This window comes from Calidris pugnax, unplaced genomic scaffold (genome assembly GCF_001431845.1).
Source record: "Calidris pugnax isolate Ruff unplaced genomic scaffold, ASM143184v1 scaffold244, whole genome shotgun sequence".
NCBI lineage: Eukaryota > Metazoa > Chordata > Aves > Charadriiformes > Scolopacidae > Calidris > Calidris pugnax.
The window spans coordinates 1497834-1521130 of record NW_015091141.1 but is presented as its reverse complement, the minus strand read 5'-3'; the positions used below and the strand labels follow the sequence as shown (position 1 = coordinate 1521130).

At 44.8% G+C, this 23297-nt stretch overlaps 2 protein-coding genes across 5 annotated transcripts in view; one reads left to right on the top strand and one right to left on the bottom strand.

Annotated features, from left to right (window-relative positions):
- TMEM204 (transmembrane protein 204) overlaps positions 1-5980 on the bottom strand; it is a 31619-nt gene extending 25639 nt beyond the window's left edge. Inside the window, exon 1 of the mRNA XM_014958796.1 lies at positions 4796-5980. Within this exon, the coding sequence (XP_014814282.1) occupies positions 4796-5075 (280 nt within the window). The 5' untranslated portion in view covers positions 5076-5980. The remainder of the gene's footprint in view (positions 1-4795) is intronic.
- IFT140 (intraflagellar transport 140) overlaps positions 1-23297 on the top strand; it is an 88381-nt gene that overhangs the window by 64343 nt on the left and 741 nt on the right. For all 4 annotated transcript variants that reach the window (XM_014958791.1, XM_014958795.1, XM_014958794.1 and 1 more), the window contains exons 19-29: positions 12511-12688; positions 15677-15867; positions 16902-16997; positions 17345-17477; positions 17581-17724; positions 18126-18254; positions 18465-18647; positions 19619-19825; positions 20022-20234; positions 20318-20484; positions 20822-20963. In XM_014958791.1, the coding sequence (XP_014814277.1) occupies positions 12511-12688; positions 15677-15867; positions 16902-16997; positions 17345-17477; positions 17581-17724; positions 18126-18254; positions 18465-18647; positions 19619-19825; positions 20022-20234; positions 20318-20484; positions 20822-20963 (1783 nt within the window). The remainder of the gene's footprint in view (positions 1-12510; positions 12689-15676; positions 15868-16901; positions 16998-17344; positions 17478-17580; positions 17725-18125; positions 18255-18464; positions 18648-19618; positions 19826-20021; positions 20235-20317; positions 20485-20821; positions 20964-23297) is intronic.

The following is a 23297-nucleotide window of genomic DNA, read 5'->3' as shown; positions in this document are numbered from 1 at the left end:
CATTTGGTCCCTATGGCAATCCCACAGTCCCTCGTGGTGCTGTGCCTCTCCCTGGCACTGGCTCTGCCTCCTTGTAAGAACTGCAGTTCACCAGAGTCTCTTGTCTGGGCACCTCTAGGTGACACACGCTTCCCACTGTTGGGATTTTCCTTATGTTTTCTGGAGCCCTGAAGAACTAGGCAAGGTTTTTACATCTTTATAAACCCCTCCCTATTCCTGCATCTCCACAATGTTCAAAGTGTTCTTTAGACAAAAAGGGACAGACTGTGACCTTGGCTAATGAATAAATCAGCTCCATCTGTCCACCCAGAGATAGCCTTGTAGCACAGGAGGGCGTAAGGGCATATATTGTACTGTGCAGCATGGTTAAACATATTGTACAGCATGGTTAAACACCTCTCAGCTGCTTCCAGGTACTCTGGTGTGTTCCCACAGCGCAACGCAGTGGTACTGGCAACAGTGGTGGGGAGCTGTGACTTTGAGCATGTCTGGGTTGCCCTTAGAGGGCATCCGTGGTGGTGTAGGTAGGTGTTGTCACAGCTCAAGGAGCTCCTGTGTCCCTGTGACAGGCTGCATCACTTGGTGCTGTGTCTGCTCACGCACTAAGTGGGAACAAAGCTGAGTGTTGGGTACTCCAGCCACACTCTCCTATCCAGGATCTTACTAAGTATATGTTTCTACTTTTGTGGTCTTCTTTTTGAAGGGTTAAGAGATCCAGGTAAGAGCATAATCATCTGGAATTTTGCAACAGCTCTGGAACTGCATCTCACAGAAACAAACCCATTGCCTGGGTCCAACCATCAACCTAACATTGACAAAAGCCATCACTAACCCATGTTCCTCAGCTCCACATCTACCCGACTTTTAAACACCACCAGGGATGACAATTCCACCACTTCCCTGGGCATCCTGTTCCAGTACTTGATAACCCCTTCAGTGTAGAAATTTTTCCCAATATCCAATCTAAACCTTCCCTGGTGCAACTTGAGGCCATTTCCTCTTGTCCCATCAAATCTCCATAACCTTTTGGGGAATTTCTTTGCCCTCACTCGGATGACAGGACAGTTAGGCTTCCTGGCTAGGTTTCCTTGAAGTATTCTGGAGAGGGGCCATCTGAGTTCTGGATGAAGCCTTTATGTTTGTATTATCTAGTGGTTTGTCCATGTTAGAAAATCTTTGATTCGTGTCCTCGTAATTGGGCTCTGATTCCCAGCATTAGATCTGATAGTTTGGTGCCACTAAAAAGGAGCTATCTCACCTATCATCACACTCACTTCACTCAGCTGTACTTGGTGGACTCCTGATACCATTGCTTAATCCAACAGAGAAACAACCACACAAAAAAATTCATCTCATCCCCCCGCCCCAAACCTTCCACTCCAAACCTGGGAATTTTCTTGCTCTTAGTAATTTGAACTGTCTCATAGAAGCTTTTTAGCATCACCGATGGTTCAAAGAAGGGCGCAGGACTGCACAGCAAGGAGAGAAAGAGGCAGATAAGGACAGATGAAGGCCTGAGATCCCCTGCCAGGAGCAGCGAGGCTGGAGCTCAAAATGCAGAGCTGAGGTGCCTTCCCCTAGGACTGGAGTCAGACACCTTTCTTGTGTTGTGCCTTGCTGAAATAGGTCACACTGAGAGGCTTCATTTCCCTAGAATATTTTCAATATCATTTACTCCTGTCCCTGGATTTCTTTTTTTCCCCTATTTCTAATCTTTTTTTTCCTCACAGCGTCTCTCTGCTGCAGCATCTGCAATCTCCCTTGTCTTTTATGCCTCTTGGTATTTACACCAGTGGCCCTTTTCTGACACTTTAATATCCTTGATGTGGCGTTACATCATAGGATTTGTGTGCAGAACACATTCATTTTCCTCTTGCTCCAGTGCTCAGTGTTATGGTGAAATAATTCACGCGAGTGTCCTGGCAGTAGGAAACTGGATCAGAGAGGTATTTGGTGTGAACTGGACTTTGACTTCTGGCAGGCATGCTCCATCGCATTGACTTCTCCTGTTCATTCCCTGCATGATCTTTTGACAGATCATTTACTATTATTTTACCCAAAATACGCAAACCTTCAATTATTATTTGTTTCCATTTGTATTCATTTTTATTTTAAGCACATGCAAATCCTGACATAATGAGCTACTTCTGTAATTTTTCTTGCAAATCATTTTGCTTAAGCTGTGTGTATGATGAGGGGAAAAAACCACCCCAGCTTTATCGTGTCCCCTGAAAAGAAGCTTTACCAATGATTTCAATGGGAGAAAGAACAGGCAGTGAAAGTCCGTGAAAAATAGGATTTAAGAATGTGGTCCTGTCTGCCCGTGAATGAGCCTGCATAGAGTAGAGCATTTAGTGGCTGTTACTTGCATACATACAGAAGTCACCAGTGTGTGGAAAAGCAAATTCTCAAAGGTTTTACAGTTTTTCTTTTGAAGATAAGATAAATAACTTGCCCCCCAAATATGTATGTGTGTATATATTTGAATTGTTATCATTGAGGAAGGAATTTCTGTGTTCAAAATGTTATCTTTTATATGCGTATATATATACGCATACACAGACAAACATGTGTCTGATTTATCTACAACCGACAGATGAGGATTGCCATATATATTACTAAAACAACGTGATTTCTTGTTAGAGAAATTCTTTAAATTGACAAAGATATGGATGCAGAATGAGGCTCATATTCACTATGGGGACAATCCGTGGAAACATATTTGTCTTTAAAATATGTGCAACAGATTTGTTTCCTCCTTAGTTTGTCATGGCACAGCTGCAGAGGTGAGATTTTCTTTTAAATGCTTTATAAAGATTCAGAATTGGCTTCTGCTTACTATTTGCTCCCAGATGAAATAGTGAATGGATGTTTTATTCCTATACAAATTGAGCTTCAATTGTCATTGGGCTTCAAAGTCCTCCTTTAAATTAGGATTTTTATGAGTGTTAAGAGAATTTTTAAGATAATTCTTCTAGGGACTTGATCATGCTATAATTATTACTTTGAAATTTTAAATTTTTCTATCACATTCTGCTTCTAGTTGATGTAAGAAATTGCTGCCTATACAATCTTGCTGGGAAACTGATAGATCTACGCCAATCCTTATAGCACCACCCTCCTTCTGACCAGCACACAGCAAGGAATACAAGTGTGGGTGTTTAAAATGCTGCAGGAGCCAAATCCAATCTGCAGAAGCTTGTTCTAGCTGTTGAATATAGAATATGTACTCTTAGAATTTATGAATGGTATGCATGTTTTTCAAATCAGAATATAGCTTATAAATATTAATTGGGGGAGTGATTCCAGCAATGAAGTTGTACATACACATCAGGGAACTTTTTCAATGGTCTAATCCTTTTTATAATTGCATGTCATTATGAAAGTTGTTTCTTTTAGAAAAGAACTGAAAGTTAGGTTTAGAGCTTTGTAACAGCTCAGAAGTTTTGTTTGTGCAGGTTTAATGTTAGCAAATGTGCAAAAAACATTACTGCACAATTATGTTGGAAAACATGATATGGAATGGGTCCATGTTAAAGCATTTTTTTAAAAGAAATTCCTCTCATAGTCCTCTTTGTTTTCACCTCCAGAAGGATATGAGAGACTTTGAGGAGGAGCATTTTGCTCTTTCTCCACATTTCAAACCATGAAAAAAAATCTATCTGAAATGACTTACGTTACCAATACCGCTGTCTTTTGGAGGCACCAGAGCTGCTTACAAACACTGTTAAAATCTCTGGAAAATCCTAGGGTCTGTCAAGGTGTGAAGTTTATAGGCATTTTTTTTCTGTTAAATTCAGTTCCTTGAAGGATGCAATTGAAGAGTTGGTGTGGCTGCAGGAGCAGCCCCAAGGCACTGCAGCTCACAACCCTGGCCCTGCTGCTGCCCAGAAGCCAGTGGCTGGAGCAAACTTCTGGGCACCAGCCACAGCCCTGCTGTCCAGGACGACCCCCGGTATTCCATGCACAGTTCAGCTCTAGCTTCTTAATGACAGCAGGGTCGCACTGCTAACTTTATAATTTTGATGAGTAAGGCAGAGTTTTTAATTATCCAGCTTTATAATTCTCATCATTGGCTTACAGGTTTCATCTTATCCAAGAATTTTAACTAGCTCAGTTTAAGCCACGTGCATTCTTCAGATCCCATGAGTGTGAATTTGCAAAACGAGAAATACATGCTTAATGATTTTCAGGTTCCCCCAGTAGTATATACTATTTGTGTTTTTTCACCAAGAATAGTTGCATGCATTAAATCCTATCTCAATTTTACATGTTTTTACCAAAACTGTTTCTGTCTTTTCCACTCCTGGCACTTTCAACAAGGGTAAACAGAAAGGAGAAATAACTTAGCATGGCATCTTAATACTTTGTTTGTTTGTTTACATTTTATGGTATTCAGAGCAACGGTGGCTGAGGTTTAATATATTGCACAGGAAGGATATGCTTATAGCAGGAACCCAGGAGGGAACAGCGAGCAGCGGAGTCCCAAATCTTCAGGCTTACAACACACATATTATTTTTTCAAAGTACATCATTCCATGTACTGTATAAACCAGACAACGGAATGTAGATTACTGCTTTTGGGGTGGGAGGAAGAGGAGTTTAGTTCATCACTGGTGGACATCACTATTCTTATTTTCCCAAATTAATTTATTTGGGGATGAATGCTAGGAGATGTTCAGAATCAGACGGCTAAACAATGATTTCAGGCTGCTCTGCCAGGCTATAAATCTCCTGGGAAGCAGGTACACCGTATAATCGCAACCTAGCAGAGAAGACCAGAGACTGAACTTACGTTTGACAGTGCTGCGTGACTCCTGGAACCCAGCTGACTCTGAGCCCCAGCCCAGGGCTTCGCACTCGCGCTCCTCCCCTTGCCCGTGCCTGGCACTCGTGCTTCCCCCTCCTCTGCTCCTCTCTGCCAGCCAGCACATCTTCCACAGCCCCACGCTGCGCTTGCGCCCGTCCTCCAGCGTCTGGTACACCCAGTTGGGAGTAAAGGCAGCCGCGTTGTTAAGAATAAGTGAGACCAGGGCTACCAACACAGCTGTGGCTACCAGTTTCTGGACAGTCATATCTGACTGTCAGCTCGCTGCCAGTCTCTACCTGCAGAAGAGTCAAGGACTCAATCAGCTGCAGCACATTGACCTTGGACTTGAAACAGAGACAGCTTTGCTAGGGTGTCATGGATGGCTAGAGGACATCACCGTTCATTCTCAAAGTCAACTCCAGAGGTGTTTCTGATCAAGGAAATGAGAATTTTGCGAGGTAGGTAGGAGAATTCCATAAAATAAGAACACAAAGAAGCTTTTTTAGGTCCTTCCCTCTGGCTTATCCACCTTCTTGCACTTTGATAAGTAATGCCAGTCCAGTGCTGAACTGAAGGATAGGGAGGTCCATTCCTTGTGAGACGAGGCAAATCCAGAAAGAATCCAGTCTCGAGGCAAGAGAGCCCGAGCTGCTGCTGGGGCAGAGGGGGTACGCTCGCCAGCAGCGTGCCAAGCACGCCCAACTCTCCCAATCCACCGGTGCTGCTCCAAAAGCTTTTTTATTGGGTGCGACCTTCAGAATATCCAACAAACCGTAACAAATGTCATTCTCTCAAAGCCAAGCCGAGCTGGATGTGAATGCTGGCATCCCAAAGGAGCTCTGCAAGTTTGAAGTATCTGGAAGAGTTTGCCGTGCCGTGTCCCTCTCTGAAGATCGAGCTGCAACTGCTGCGGGGAAAAGGCCCCCCCACCTCTCCACGGAGAGGAAATGGCTGTTTTTGTGGCTGGTTTTGGTGAGCCTCAGGGCGTAGTCGACTGCAACAAACAGAGCCACTGCCACGGCAGTCAAACATTAACAGGATGTGTTTCCTGAAAGGAAAAGGCTATGGAGACTTCTAAAGTTGTACCTCCTCCCCTCGGAGAGCCCCCCTCCCCGTCCCGCTCCTCCTCCCTCCCCGCAGCACCGCGGGCAACACACACCCCCCGGGCCTCTGCCAGGGGGAAAACAGAAATCCCCAGCCTCAACCCTGGGAGCATCATGTCTGCGGAAACGGATGGAGGAGAGGGATTTTTTAAACGCTTTTTACAGAAAGCAAAACAACATTGGGGTTACCTTCTGAACAACATGACGAAAGTGGGGCGGGGGGGGCCCTCTGGTGTCCCCCCTCCTCTCTGCAATGGGGCAGAGCAGATAAATCTCGAGATTCTCAACCTGATAAACAAATGAATTTGGGGGTGTCTGAAAAGGTGTTACGATGTGAATGGAGTTGAAAATCACTGTGTTGCGACTGTGCAGGGCTGGCCCAGCCCTGACCCCCACATCCCACTGTTCCGTGAAGCTCTGCAGTGCCCCGGAGAAGCCCAGCCACCTCCCACAAGTGCCCAGAGGATGGAAAATCTTCTCCAAGCTCCTTAATAAATGTCTTTGGTCACAACCCGATACCAAATCAACTGCCACACAGCAAGCCAGGACTGCAGCAGTGATGCTGCAAAAGCTGCAAGGAAACCAGCTCTCATATACAGATTTGTTGAGGACATTTCAAACTGTCCCGGAATGTGGGTGTTTGCAGAGACCGGGTCTCCAAATGGCTGTTCCATGTTTCCATCAGCTGCCAGAGTGGGTCCTGCCACGGGGGCAGCCCAAGGGCAGCCATTCCCAGTGGCATTGCCCGGCTGCTGGCTTCTCCTACTCCCATAGGCATTATTGCCTGTGGATGTGCCCTTTCCTGATCTCAGCTTGTCAACGTTCTTTAGGCTGAAAAAATACTGTACAATGTGTAGTATTAAATAGTATATTGTGAAACAGAGGTGTGACATTCTTCAACAGCCTGGAGAGGGAGTAGTGAGAAACTGTGGCAGAGACCCTGCATCACCAGGTGTTGATGCACAACACCAACCCCACCTTAGGTGTTGGCACAAGAGTTCACATCACTCTAATTAATAAAATTAGATTAGAAACTGATTCCATTTTGTAACAGCTCTGTCTTGCCAGCTAAGTTACTTTGCCCTTAGTCAACAGGTCCATACTGACCCAATACACATAGGCAAACTGGTTGGAATTTTTTTGCAAGGCAGCATTTTATTTTCTAAGACTCGTTACTAAGAAGAATGGAAAATATTTCAATGAATTTCATATGCCCTTGTAACTGAGCTTCAGCTTTTGGAATTGGATGTACAAACCTGGCTATGAATTCACCGCTCCTCTGTGCGCTTGGTTCATTTTTAATCCTTCAATGGGTTGAGCTGTAGGTATTTTGAGCATCTTCATCCTCCAACAGCAGTACAGCATTTTTGGTTTCTTTTTTTCCCATGATTGGTAATGTTTCTATATATCTCTGATTTTAGAACTTTCGATATAAATAACACACTGCTGTCTGCCATTCTTCATATAAATTTTCTAAGAACAATTACTGTATTTTCATATTTTGTAACCTATGGATTATTTATTATTTTAAGCCTGTGACTCAGCATTGTACACAGATCATACCAAGAGGGAAAAATCTTCCACACAATCACACACTTGCTGTCTTTGATGTTTGTGATTTGTTGAAGTCTGAGCATATAGTTTCAGAAGGGCACAAACTTTGTTTGCATGTTAAAAAGATAAAAAAAAGATATGGAATTGTATTTTACAAAGACCGAACAAATCAGTCGAATCATTTGAAACTTAGTCACATCTCTTCCTCTTTCCACACCAATTATTTGGTGTGAGAATATTCAGCCTCTGTTTTGAATGCCATCAACATAAATCATATTCTTCCAAAGTCATTTGTGTCTTTGAGCATCAAAGAGGTGATCTACATACAGTGTTAGTTTGTGGTTTGAGGTACATGAAACATGAGAGATTCTTCATGTTGTATTTGCAAATACATGCAGGTCAATGAGTTTGCATTTAAGGCAACTTTCCCAGAGGAAAAAAGTGAATCTCTTTCTCTCTCCTCTTGTTGTGGCTGCAGGTGGGTGGATGGCCATATAGTGAGTTGTAGCTGGGAACAGATGCAGATGAGTCAGGTGGGTCAGTTCACTGGCAGATAGGACACAGGAGGTGGCACTGGGACTGGCGACAAAGTTGGCTTAAATCATATGCTTTGTCCCTCTGGCTGTGGGGAGGAGGTCATCTCCGAAAAGGCTGCATAATTTTGAGTCCCTGTTGTTTCTCTGCGGTTGGGAACTGCCATATCACAAATGACTTGGGACTTCTAGTTTTTGTGATGATGCCAGTTTTCCTGGTGGGGCTGACAGAGCAGAAGGGACAGCAGCACTGCAGTCTCCAGCCCACCCAGATAACATCGGATGGAAGTGGAGTGTGTCTAAGGAGCAAGGCAAGGCAGTGTCGGTGCTGTTGCCTGCAGTGGTTCGGCAAGCACATGATGACTTTTTTCCATGGCAAAATTTTTGGTGGATGTTCTTGTCTGGAAGTAGCTGCTTGCGAGTTCTTCAACGCTAGAGAGTGGTTCTGCTCAGTGGTAGGTTAAATTACTCCACACAATTTGCATAGTAGCTTATAAAACACTTTGGGTCTCACTGGGTGAGAAATCAGTTATGTAAATGTAATTTTATTTTCAGAATTTCAATAATTTAGATTATATCAGATGATTAGGTACTTCCATACTGAATTTGTCCATTTACTACCTAATAAATTCTGTTTATAGTTGCTTATGCAGGGCAAAATCTTTTTTCTATTAGTTTTTAATAGGCAAATTGCTTTTTATCATTCTATTCAACTAATTTCAGCCAGGTGACATTCTAACGTGTTTTTTCAGGGGTTGGAAAGTGCAACTTTTAAGTTACTGAAATCCAGGCAAGGGATTAACATTTGAGAACTAGTAACAGACGTTGTTAATTTTCCTTAGGAAGCAGCACCTGCTTTGTCCCATCCTGTTCCTCTGCATGGCAAACCCCCGAGCAGCACGTAGGCAGCGGGTGGGGGCCAGGGAAGGGTGGTGCCCACTGCCCCAGCACCGCTCACACTTGGCACCGCTTGGCACGGCCACGCCGGCAGCTGAGAACCTGCCGAGAGCCTGCCCTGAATGTCCTGGGGGTTTTATTTTGGGATAGGGAAGCCAAGTCCTTGTCGCACCACTGGGTCAGGAAAAGCTCTTCTTGCTAGATTTGTTCCCATTTTTGACAGCCTAGGTTGTGCCTGCGGCACAAGGGGACACCCGTCCAGGTAGATGTATGTATTGGGGACATGATAATATATTATGATATATATAATATAGTGTTATAGGGATGCAGTAATATATTATTATATATTATACATGACATAGTGTTATAGATATTATATCTTATTTTAGTATTTCCCTTTACAATACAGTAGTCTTTTAAAGCAGAATGCTTAGGGTCCTCTTCAAGGAAGTGGCGCCCAAACCAGAAAGAGATTCGTTTTTTCTCCTGATCAAGAACTTTAGAGGCAACAGATGGAACATATGTTCATTTTCCAAATATACTGCATTAAATAGAGGGGGAGAGATTTTGTAGTGAGATGCTTTAGACATACAATTCTCCAGCACTTCTAAATACTAATCAGTTTACTGGATTGTCTCTTTAAACTTGCATGCAAAATGGGTAATGAAAAATATATGGGAACAGAAGGGGCTGTAAAATGAGACCGTTAGATGCTATAAACACAGTCTCCTAGAAAAACATGCAAAAGATCAAATGTAAGGGAAGAAAAGCTTTTTCATCAAATACATTGTAAAACTTGTGTCCTCCAGTCTTACAAGGCATCGAAATTAATTTTCCAGCTCCACAGCCTTGATGCCCCCCGAGGCCAGGCGTTGGGGGGTGGGGGCTCTGTGGGGACGCGCTGCCCCGGGGGGCTCCTGGAGCACAGCCCTTCCCATGGCCCGGCGCCTGCTCTGCACTGCGCTTCCAGCTTGGGCTGATGAAGTACAGATGCGAGCAGCTTTCCAGGGGGGAGAAAAGGAGGAGGAGGAGGGGAAGAACAGGAAATTCCCAGAGCATGGGCTGGGGGCAGGGTGAATCATTACTTGGCATTTTATGTGCAACAGTGGGGCCAGCCCTGGAAAGAAAGAAGGGGCCTTTTAGGGATGCAAGGGCAAATCCATCTTTCTCGCTACTCTGATAGCTGTTGAGAGCTAAACCGTGGTTTTGAAAAAGTTGAGAATGGAGGAGGGATGGGATGGCAGAGCTCCAGCTCCTCGGGCAGAGGTACGTGTGGGTGCGTACGGCTGGCGTGAGTGCTGGGTGGCCCAGGGACAAGAGCTTCCAAAGAGGAACCCACTGAGTTCTGAAGTTGGCAGGAGCCACTGCCATTCAGGAAAGCTATTGTAGCTGATAGATGATGAGTAGCATCTTCTAAGTCCTGCTGCATGTCTCTGCACACCGTTGTCATTTAACTTTGGATTTTAAAATACACTGCTTGGTCTGGTTCCTTTCAAAAATTTCCACTCTATATAGTCTAAATAAGATTTCTTATCCACTCATCTGTTCAAGCCCATGGACTCTCACCTTCCTGCACTGAGGGAACTGTGAGCTGTCAAAGCTCTGAAAAATAAAGATTTTAATTTCCTTTCAAAAATCTGCCATTAGCCAGTTTGATGAAGCACAGCACAAGCGTGTGTTCCTTCACCCAGAGAGAAGAGGGCTAGTGGCAGCTTCTTCTGGCATCCTACAGATTTTGGAAACACCATTTCTTTTCCTTGTGCGCAGTGAAGTGCAGCCAAGCCCACCCGCACAAGATTTGGCATCTTTCACTAACGACAGAACTCACTGTCCTTGTTGATCAAACCCAGGTGACAATATCTAACACAACCTAAATGATCTTTAAAGGTGTTTTTCCTGCTATTTCCAGTTCCGGATACAAGCAGTGGCTGGAATGAAAGAGAAATCAATTCCAACTTTTTAAAAATTAAGATGGCCACATCTGTTGCTGCTGTGTCAGCATGTCTCCATGGAGTTGGGATGCACAGACTCACTCTCACTCAGAAGGACCCAGCGCTGAAGTTTACGTGAGACCTTTCCAGTCCTGACACGACTGCGCTCTGTTTCAGTGCTCCTTTTGGCCCACAGTCCGGGAGACTGGGACTTGTGGGAGCAGAGCACAAGAGCGGGTTGCATTTGAACCACATCCCTCACGGACATGCAGCTGTAAGAAATTCAGTAAAATATTCAGACATGCATTTTTGTTTTTCTAAACAAGCAACACTCTGAACTGTTTGAAACTTGATTTATCACTTCTGATCCTATTTTCTCTATGCTGTTTATCCTTAATGAAGTTTATGTCATATTTTTATGTTGATTACCTGAAAAATTTGTACCAGTTGTAGTTACAAATAAAGATGATCTAACTGTAATTTGGGAAAAGCATTTTTTCTCTGCCTTTCTTTATTGTGTGTGTTTGACAACACGTCTTGTCTCTTCCCGGTTAGTCACTTTCCCCTGTTTGTGCAGGGGCTTTCCCACAGCAACTGGGAAGAGAAAAACATTTTAATCATAGAAAAACTGGAAGGGAATTTGCTTGCAGATGCGGAACCTGAAGCAGCATTCAAGTCTTTTTTTTCTTTCTTTTTTTTTCTTTTATCATTTAGGTACTGATTTTGTGCTGTGGCATTGCCTGAGAACTATGTGGACCATACCTCCACTGAGGTTCACACACTGAAGAAACTCCATGTTTTAAATGCTTATGGTTTCTGTTAGTCAAACATTGTGTCTTATTCTGAAGACCCTCAAATGTAAACAGGATCTACAAAAATCTTTGCTTCTTACCCCCTGTAATGGTCAACTGTGTCGCAGTCCTTCTGCAGAGCCGTGCCACTTGCTGGGACCTGCCGCTCCAGAGCGTGGTGCTCAGCCAGCCCCGTCCTCCCTCTTGGCAGAGGGTTTTGCAACATTAAGTGTAAGCTCCTAGCCCTGAAGAGTTAGCATTCTGAGCATCACAAAGCTGTTTTGTGTGCCATTTTTAATGCAAATTTTAAATTAGAACACGATAGTTTGGTGAGTTGTTTCCTATACATTGGTCCCTGTTGTTGAGTGCAACTGTTAGGCTCCAAATAGCTGTTCATGGTTGAACTCTGCAGGAGAGCAGAAGGACATTTCCAGTCTAAGGTTTATGTAGATAAGGCTTTTTTCATAATTTTTCTTTTGAATTCTGAACATCAACCCAGGCAATTCTATGAGTTTAATGTCTGTATGTCGCAGCTACAGCGCGAACCCCAGTGATGGGTGTGTAATAAATGTTTACATGTATACATGCAAATATAACTGCCTTTGTTTAGACATTGGTGTAGAACAAAACCTGCAATATTTCTTTGAGGCCGTGGGCATTAAACTCCAGAACTAACCTTTTTGTCTGAGGCCTATTTCTGTTCCTTTTCAACCTTCACACAGCAACTGGAGCCGCTTTCTTAACGTCCAGGAAGTGCCCATCACACTCTCCTTTTCCCATGCACCTTCCAGGTTTGCCCCATCACACTCTCCTCTTCCCATGCATCACTTGGTACCCAAGCCTTAAAGGTGACACCATAACAGCTCTCCATTTCTTTCCCATTTCTTGCAGCAAGGCTGTCTGGGAGAACATGGCTCGCATGTGTGTGAAGACTCAGAGGCTTGATGTTGCCAAAATTTGCCTTGGAAACATGGGTCACGCGAGAGGAGCCAAGGCTCTGAGAGAGGCTGAGCAAGAGCCGGAGCAGGAGGCCCGCGTGGCTGTGCTGGCCATTCAGCTGGGCATGCTGGTGAGCCCCGCGTCCGGGAATGTCCACCCGCTCCACCGGGGAGAACAATGAGAAACATAATTTTTAAAAAATTCTGAGATGCAAAAACCTTAAAAGGGAGTAAAACCTATTGTCAAGTTTCCAAGAAGTGATGAAGAATAGTTCTGACAATTATTTTTCTGAAGTGGAGTTTATCCTGGGGAAATGGGCATCCCCTTGGGCATTGCACAGCCCCGTGCTGCATGCTTCCTGTGTGCGACGGGGCAGGGGGGGCTCAGCAACCCCCTCAGCCCTTTTCCTGTTCTTCACAGAGCAGGAGAGAATGTGTGTGGCGGAATCTGATGCCTGGAAATAAGAGTACCAGGAGCCATAACCCTGTAAGGGTTAATAGCAAATTAATTTTACTGTTTTCTTAACTGCTGTCCAGAATTTATATGGGAGTTTTACTCCCACATGAGAAACTGCTGAATGAAGGAAGCATCTTTTAAGGATGGTTTATGTGTGAAACATTAAAGAGAAAATTTGTTTTCTTGAGGCATAATTTTTCTGAGCTTAATCATTCTAGGTTTGACCGGATTAAATAAAAGGATGTACTTTAAAGTATTGTAGCTAAAATATTTCAATGAACATATTTTAAGATCCAACATGGGAAACACAAGTTTCATTTTGACATGTTTGTAGAATGAAAGGCTGTGTTCTGGCAGAGAGTGAGGGCTGGCTTAAGGTATTTAAGCAATTTAGTCAAAACTGATGTTTGCTGTGGAGCTGGAGAGCTGTGGTGAGTCACAACTGCTGCTCGTGCTGTCCCAGGGTTGTCTGCTCTGCTGTGGTCACCCACTTTTCCATCCCGGCTTCTCCTGCCGCAGGCAGGCTGTTCTCCCCATCGTCTGGTGCACAGGGCAACTGTCCCTTGGACCTGTGTCTGGAGCCCAACTGGACATTAAAGGTCCCTTCCAACCTAGACAATTCTAAGATTCTTATCTGTCCCATGTGTCTTTATTACAGTCTCACCCCACTCCCCTTGATCACCAATGGACGTGAGCTCTAAAATAGGTTTGAAACCAGCATTATCACGTGGCTTGAGAACTGACTGGAGCACTGTTGGGTTAGATGAAGGATAAGAGCATCCATTCCACTGTATTTGCCTTTATTTAGTGTCTTCATCAATGATGTGTACAAAAACCAGATATTTTTTAGTTTGGGAAGTATAAAAGATGCAGGCATATGATCTGTAAGAGAGAAAAACTGGGAAAGGCGAATTGATGAAATAGCCCACAGTTCGTAGGAAATCACAAATTAGATAAAGATGGCAAGGTGCTATGACAGCAAAAATCTGTTTGGGGCTGCATTTGAGAACACTCCACATCCTGGGATTTGATAACTTTTGTCTATGTATTTGTTGTAGCTACAGCTGGAACACTGACTTCCACCTTTAAGTATCTCACGCCAGAAAAAAAACATTGATGAACTGGAAGAAATTCAGAGAAAATCAGTACAAATTGTTAAGCTCTTGAAAAGATTTCACAGACAAGGAAATCTTTAAGATGGCCAAATAATTCGAATTTGGCTTTAAAAGGTGTTTAGCAATCTACAACTATTTTAAGAGTATAAATGCTGGAGAGATAGAGTAACTATCCTGAGGTAAATTGAAGAAGAAAAGGGAAATTAAATCTAAATGTTTGGAAAAGCTTCCTGGCAGCGAAAACTGCTGGAGAGGGTACAGCAAAGAGCTACAAATATGATGAGGGGACTAGAACATCTCTCTGCTGAGGAAAGGCTGAGGGACTTGGGTCTTTTTAGTCTGGAGAAGACTGAGGGGGGAGGTGATCACCACCTATAAAAACTTCAAGGGTGGGTATCAGGAGGAAGGGACAGGTCTTTTTTCAGTGGTGCCCAGTGACAGAACAAGAGGAAATGGGCACAAACTCGAGCATAGGAACTTTCATCTAAACATGAGGAGGAACTTCTTTCCTGTGAGGGTGGCAGAGCCCTGGCAGAGGCTGCCCAGGGAGGTGGTGGAGGCTCCACCTCTGGAGACATTAAACTCCACCTGGACACGTTCCTGTGGGACCTGCTCTGGGTAACCCTGCTTTGGCAGGGGGTTGGACTGGATGGTCTCCAGAGGGCCCTTCCCACCCCATATCATTCTCTGATTCTGTAATACTTCTTTTGGTTATTTAGATCTATTTGGAGAGGTGGAGGGGAAATATAGCAAAAAGAATGCAATTCTGTTGCTTTATTTCATCTCATACAGAATCATAGTGCAGGCATCTTCCATCTCTACTTTCTATGTTTTTTTGAATTTGAAACAATAAGAGACAGAAACTATTTTTCTGTCTTGGACAGATAATCTCAATTTACTAAATATAGTGTTCAGCTGGATAGCAGTTGGGTGGAGCAGGAAAATGCTCCTTCCACAAGAGTACCTCTCAATGTGCAAAAATAATAGTTCCAAATTTGTTTGCCCTTGCGTCAGCATCAGCAAAGTCCTCCTTTTCTAATTCTGTCTTAAATTAATAGCATTTATTCCCAGGAATGGATGCAATTTATCCATGAACGGTGTTGCTACCTCTGAGACCTCCTTGGAGGTCCCCTGGCACGTAACGCCTTCTTCCAAAGCCCCTGGTGCCTCTCCTCTGGGTAGGCAGCATGGCCATTAATGGTAGCACCACATGAGCGTATCTCCCCTTTCTGAAATGGTTTACACTCCTGATGACAGCGTTCAGTTGTTGATTACTTGCTCATGTCACCCATCAGTTGATACTGTACAGTAAACGCCAGGATCTGAGTGCTTTCCTTATTTCCACATAAACATCCTGTTCCCAAGTAATGTGCTATTCCAGGCTACGCAAATTTAGTTGGTTAAACCCCCTGCCTGAATTGTTGTGACTTTAATTGCATTACAGTGACCTGCACTAAGAAACTTCTCTGAAGTGCAGTGTCTGTTGTGAAGGACACCTATGAAACACCGTTCAAAGCTGACGAGGTGTTTGTATGCTCTCCTTCCAGGAGGATGCCGAGCGGCTGTACAAGGCTTGCAAACGCTATGACCTCCTGAACAAGTTCTATCAAGCCTCAAACCAGTGGCAGAAAGCCATAGAAACAGCTGAAGCTCACGATCGGGTTCACCTGCGCACCACGTACTACAACTACGCCAAGCACCTGGAGGCCACTGGAGAGCACAGTCTTGCACTGGCACAGTAGGCACCACCCTGTGGTCCCCAGGGGACTGGGAGCCTTGTTCTGCTGGAGGCAGGCTGAGGAGGATGTCTGGGGATGACTACTAATAATTAATTGAACTATTTTCCTGTTTCTGGTGCTTTCTATCTGATGGAGTGAAAGCATTGTTACAATAAACTTCCCAGCAGCCTCCCAAGCTAATAAAGCTTAGCGTCAGGAAGGTTAAGTGTCTGAAGTTGAACCCCATGAATATCCAATCCTCTACTTGTCTCTGGGAGACCACTGGCCTCTTTTCCTTCCTTTTCCTTGACAAAACCACTTATTTACTTCTCCTGAGAGTCCCAGACACAACTGCTGTGGCAGAATTTAGTCTGGGTTTAATTGGGTGCTTCTGGTGCCTGGTCCTCTCCTGTGAGTGATGAGTCCCTAAAGAAGTTAGGGGAGTTGATTTTTTAATGTGTTGCATTTTTTGCTTGGAATCTTGGTTTTACGTGAGTTTTACCATATGAAGCCTCACGATACAATAATAATAATACAAATAACAAATAGGTCACTTCTGTTCAGAGTCAATGATGTGATCAGACCAACCCATTAGGTGATGAAGGTGGGGCAGGGAGGTGAAGAGAGACTCTAACGGTGGATGGTGGCATCAGTGCAGTGATCTCCCAGTGGTGAAGGTGCAGTGGATGCAGAAGGACTATGCAAGATGAGGAGCCCAGGGTGCTCGCAACCTTTCCAGCCAGTTGCACAGGGTGTTGCTTGGTGTTTGGGGAGCTTTCTGGGATATTTCTTTGGGCTGTCACTGGCACTTTGTGATCACATCACCTCCCTGATTCCAGGTACCTTGCAGGACAATTGAACTTTTTATTTTTGCAGGTGCTGGCAGACTTCAACTGGTCTCACACTGAATGTAGTAATACAAATGAAGCAGTGTTACCAGTGTTGTCACTCTATAGCTGTTGAACAACATTAAATGGATTATTTTTTTTTACATAGGAAGTGAGTGAACATGAAGGCAGTTATTTCCCATCTAATAGGGTCTTTTTCTTTACAGCTATGAGAAGTCAGACACACATAGGTTTGAGGTACCTCGAATGCTCTCTGAAGACTTACAAGCCCTGGAGAACTACGTCAACAAGACAAAAGACAAGTCAGTGCTATGCATGTTCCTTTGCCTCAGTGGGATTTTCAGCTCTGAAATGCAACTTGTGAAGAGCAGGGGAGGAGGAGTGTGAATCCTCTCAGCCAGTTCAACCCCTGCCTGAGCCATTATGATCTTCCTACAGCTTTTCAGGATTACGCTACCTCTCACCAAGAACTGCCCTGTTGGCTGACCTCCCTTGTAGTGCACACCTTTGAACACCACCCTTGAGCTAGGGGTGAAGCCTTGTCTGCATTCTGAAAAAATGATTCTGATCTTGAGTTCAGTATCTCCAGGAGTGAAAAATGCAATCTCTGGCAATTCTGTTACTGCAAGTAATATTGTTGCTTTTCTAGGGGCCTGTGGAAATGGTGGGCACAATATCTGGAGAGCCAATCAGATATGGAATCTGCACTGAAATACTATGCACTGGCTCAGGATTATTTTTCTCTAGTCCGTATCAACTGCTTTCAGGGCAACATTCAGAAGGTAAGGCAGCCCACTCCCATCTGCTTCCAGTGTGCTTCCCATCTGCTTCTCATTCCTGGGATGAGTGTGGGCACAAAGTAAAGCTGTATGATTTCCTTTTCAGGCTGCTGAAATAGCAAATGAAACGGGGAATGGGGCAGCATCTTATCACTTGGCCCGCCAGTATGAGAGTCAGGATGACATCAAGCAGGCTGTTCACTTCTACACCAGGGCCCAGGCATTTAACAATGCCATCCGCTTGTGTAAGGTATACAAAGAGGTACATTTGTGTCCAAAAGCAAAGTAGGATTCTCTATTTAGGCAGCGTATAGAATGCAAGCAGTACAAGTTGCTGTGCCCGTTTTCTCGTGTGAGACACTGCTTGCTCATATACAGCCCACTGTGAAGATGATCCTGGTTTCTACCTGCATCTTCTACAAAAGATGCATCATTAAAGGTTTGGCTGTACAGGACATTATTTTCTTGAATAGCTCAACAGAAAACTGCCTGAAACAAATTATCATCTTTGCAGCTCAAAGGTATTTGGGTTGGTGTAGGTTTTACACAGAAGGGGGTCGATGGGCTACTGTGTGACAGTATGAAGCTCTAGGCTTGCCAGAAGACAGAGTTATGAAATCTACCTAGCGCCAAATCTTTGCTTTTGAATAGGAGAACAATCTAGATGATCAGCTGATGAACCTGGCTCTTCTGAGCTCTCCTGAAGACATGATAGAGGCAGCCTGCTATTATGAGGAAAAGGGGGAACAAATGGACAGAGCTGTCATGTTATACCACAAGGTAAATGTCTTTTTAGTAAAAACATACTAAACTTTAAACTGAAGCGGTACCTACAGCAGAGAAACATTAAATCAACTGTAGGTTTTTTTACTGTGTGTACTGTTTATTAGTAATTTCTTCATGGTGGGTTTTGTTAAATCCACTTCAGGGTATCTGGTAAACTCTGCAGTGCTTATTCTAGTCTTTAAACACTCATTTTTAATTTTGCAGGCAGGACACTTCTCCAAAGCCCTAGAGCTGGCCTTTGCCACGCAGCAGTTTGGAGCTCTACAGCTAATTGCTGAAGACCTGGATGAGAAATCAGACCCAGCTCTGCTCACCCGCTGTTCAGATTATTTTATTGAACACGCTCAGTATGAGAAGGCAGTGGAGCTGCTGCTAACAGCCAGAAAGGTGAGCTCCAGCTTCTCTGGGCCCTCCACAGCAGGTAAAGAGGAGCTCAGCATGTGCGTACATAAATGCACATATGCTTATCTTTGTTGGTAAAAAGATACGCAGGGACATTTGCAAAGTTTAAAGTTTCTTCTCATGCCAATGACTCGGGGGTGGCAGCCCACTGGCTCAGCTCTAAAAATGGATTCCTGACTTTCTGTCTTATTTCTGGCTTAAAATCTGCAGATTTTGCACTCCTAGGAAAAGAAAAACTCCTATTCTCTAAATAGTAGTTGGAGACAGGGAAATTATAACATCATCCAGCAAAACCCCCGATGTTGTCCCTCCTGTCATACCACCAATGTAGTTAAGGTGCTTCATTTCTCACTGAAACCTTTTGCACACCCACCGTGCCCTCACTGTGATGCGCTGGGTACCAAAGCACTCCTGTACCCACTCCTCCTTGACACGCTCCCTCGAGCTTACTTTTTCTCATGTTTTACAAGGGTACAGTAGCCCTTCTCTGGGCTAAAAGCTGTTGTATATTCTACTCATAATCTGTTCCTATATGGGAGGTAGCAAAATATTTAACAAAATCTTTCAAATGCTTTTATTTATTTTATTTGTATTTGCTGAAAATGTTGGTACAATCATCCCTAATAAATGTGACTCATAAGTCTCTGAAAACATCACATTTAAAGAGACAAAACAGATGACTCTTTAGTGCCACACTAGTGTCCTCTGAGAAAACAGGTGACAAACAATGGTCTTCATGGCAGAACAAATACATTTTTGCGAACAAAATGAGACAGCGTGTACTTGAACGGGACTTGATGCTGGGATGCTTAATGACTCCCCAGTGTTCTAGACAGAACATCCACAGCAGCTGGCATCTGTGCCTTCATATAGCTGATTTCTGTTGGTTACACCACAAGCAACGTGAAGCATCATAGTACTGTTTGCAAATCTTACTGCTTTCTCACTTTCGTTAGTACCATGAAGCTCTGCAGCTTTGCCTGAAGCAGAACCTGACCATCACAGAGGAGATGGCTGAGAAGATGACGGTCTTAAAGGACTCCAAGGACCTCTGTGAGGAGTCCCGGAGGGAGCTGTTGGAGCAAATTGCTGATTGCTGCATGAGACAAGGCAATTACCACATGGCGACCAAGAAATACACACAAGCAGGAAACAAGCTGAAGGTCAGCCTGGATAGGTAGAAAAAATGCTGAAGAGGCTGAGATTTTCTAAGATTTTTCAAAACAAGGGTGTTTTGAGAAGCAAATCTTGGAACAGCCTTCATACAGATTAACAGATGAGGCTTACCATAGCCTGTGTTTTTGCATTTACAACGATATTTTTCTCCCTCTTCCCCTGTGCCCCACTTCCCATTGCCAGGCTATGAGGGCACTGCTGAAATCTGGAGATACTGAGAAAATCGTCTTCTTTGCGGGAGTTTCCAAACAGAGGGAGATTTATATCATGGCAGCCAACTATCTACAATCCCTGGATTGGCGCAAGGACCCCGAGATTATGAAGAACATAATTAGTTTCTATACTAAAGGAAGGGCCCTTGACCTGTTGGCAGGTTTCTATGATGCATGTGCTCAGGTACACCTCTCTTCTGTGGCTGCTGAAGGGGTTTGGTTTGTTACCTCTGGAGAAAGACCTTCATCTCATTTCTCTTCTTGCAGGTAGAAATTGATGAGTATCAGAACTACGAGAAGGCCCAAGGGGCGCTGACAGAAGCATGTAAGTGCCTTTCAAAAGCAAAGACTAGAAGCCCTCTGGAACAGGAAAGCAAAATGGCACAATTGCAGAGCAAGATGACCCTGATTAAGCGATTCGTCCATGCTCGGAGGTGAGCTGCAGTATTCAGAGCATGTAAGGTAATGACAGACATAGCATACAAGAAGAAAAGTTGTACTAGTGCCTACAGTTCAACAAATAATTTGTAGACAGTCTTATAAAAGCTGCTGTGACATTTTTGTAGCAGAGAAACCATTATGGGACTATTTTTTTAAAAGTGCAGTTTACATTGACAATGAAAAGATGAAATACAAGCAAGTGCATTGACCGAGGGAAGTGCAGCTCTGTCAGAAGGCAATAATGAAACATAGCACAGTAAAAAAAAAATAACGTCTCCCAACCTGAATGCTCTCCCCCAGATTGTTCAGTTTCCTTTTGCTCTTTACTAGAGTTTACTCTGAAGATCCCAAAGAAGCAGTCAGACAGTGTGAACTTCTCCTGGCTGAGCAAGATTTTGACAATGCCATCCGTCCTGGTGATATCTTGGGATTTCTGGTCGAACATTATGCAAAAGCAGAGGAGTTCCATACGGTAAGTTAATTCTTAATTCTCCGAATCTACAGAGCCCATATTACAGACACCAGTGCAGCTTGGTATAGCATGGTTATCTCATACAGGAAGACATTCCATAGGAGAGGCTCCTTTACAGGAGCTAAACTGCTCAGCAGGGTGTGGTAAACCTCAGGAACTATATCCAAATTAATATATTTTTCATTTCATGGGAATGAAGAGAAAAAAAAAAGCTCACAGGACACAGAGTATAAATCACAAAATCACAAAATCTTCATGGTTGGAAGGGACCTTTGAGATCATTGAGTCCAACCACAAAAAAATACCCAAACCACAGACACAAAACAACAATCTTGGGCACTAGAACATGCCCTGAAGAGCCACATCTACACATTTCTTAAATACCTCCAGGGATGGTGACTCCACCATCGCCCTGGTCAGGCTGTTGCAGTGTCCAACCACTCGCTCAGTAAGGTAATGCTTCCTAAGATCTAATCTAAACCTCCCCTGCCCCAGCTTCAGACCATTTCCTTGGTCCTGTCATTCCTCTCTTGGCAGAAGAGGCCAACCCCCACCTCTCTACAACCTCCTTCCAGGTAGTTGTAGAGGGCAATGAGGTCTCCCCTCAGCCTCCTCTTCTCCAAACTAAACATGCCCAGTTCTCTCAGCCTCTCCTCGTAGGACTTGTTCTCCAGACCCCTCATCAGCTTGGTGGCTCTTCTCTGGACACGCTCCAGCACTTCAATGTCCTTCTTGTAGTGAGGGGCCCAGAACTGAACACAAAATAGTAGAGGATTCTTAAACATTCCCAATTAGATAAGAACAGAAGGGTCTGTCTGGGTGCATATCTCAGATCGTCCTGGAAACCATGCTAAGGCACATGGAAAACAAGGAGGTGACTGGTGACAGCCAACATGGTTTCACCAAGGGCAGGTCATGCCTGACAAATCTGGAGGCCTTCTATGATGGGCACTACAGTATTAGTTGATAAGGGGAGAGCAACAGATGTCATCTACCTGGACTTCTGCAAAGCATTGGACACTGTCCCACACAACATCCTGGTCTCTAAACTGGAGAGACTCAGATTTGATGGATGGACCACTCCTTGGACCAGGAACTGCCTGGACGGCTGCACTCAAAGGGTTGTGGTCAATGGCTCAATGTCCAAGTGGAAGCCAGTGATGAGTGGTGTTCCTCAGGGGTCAGTACTGAACTGGTGCTGTTCAACATTTTTCTCAAGGACATGGATAGTGGGATTGAGTGCACCCTCAGCAAGTTTGCTGATGACACCAACCTGTGTGGAGTGGTTGACACACTGGTGGGAAGGGATGCCATCCAGAGGGACCTGGACAGGCTGAAGAAGTGGGACCACGTGAACCTTGTAAGGTTCAACAAGGCCAAGTGCAGGGCCCTGTACCTGGATCATGGCAATCCCAGGCACAAATACAAGTTGGGTGGAAAACAGCTGGAGAGCAACCCTGAGGAGAAGGACTTGAGGGTATTGGTGGATGAGAAGCTCACCATGAGCTGGCAACATGCGCTGGCAGCCTGGAAAACCCCTGACATCCTGGGCTGCATCCCCAGCAGCGTGGCCAGCAGGACAAGGGGGAGGATTCTGCCCCTCTGCTCTGCTCTGGGGAGCCCAACAGCAGAACTCTCTCAGCCCCTCAGTGCTGCCTCCAGCTCTGGGGCCACCAACAGCAGGACATGGAGCTGTTGGAGCAGGGCCAGAGGAGGCCATGGAGATACTCCAAGAACTGGAGCCCCTCTGCTGGGAGTAGGGGCTGAGAGAGTTGGGGGGGTTCAGCCTGGAGAAGGCTCCGGGGAGACCTTGGAGCCCCTTCCAGTCCCTCAAGGGGCCCCAGGAAAGCTGGGGAGGGACTCTGGATGAGGGAGGGGAGCCCTAGGAGGAGGGGGAAGGGTTTGACCCTGAAAGAGGGGAGATGGAGCTGAGATGTGGGGAAGAACTTGTTTGGTGTGAGGGTGGTGAGAGCCTGGCCCAGGTTGCCCAGAGAAGCTGTGGCTGCCCCATCCCTGGAGGGGTTCAAGGGCAGGTTGGAGGGGGCTTGGAGCAACCTGGTGTGGTGGGAGGTGTCCCTGCCCAGGGCAGGGGGGTTGGAACTGGATGATCTTTATGGTCCCTTCGAACCCAAACCATTCTGTGATTCTGTGAATTCCACTGTACTTCATTTGACACCTGGCCAAAGACAAGAGCATTGTAAAATTACAGTCATTTGAGGAACCGGTGAATCACTGCAGGGCAGAAGTGCCACACACCCCCCAGCACTTGGACTGAACTGTAACCAGCTGCTGTTATGAAACCCAAGGATGCCAAGTGCAAGCTCCTCCAGCTGT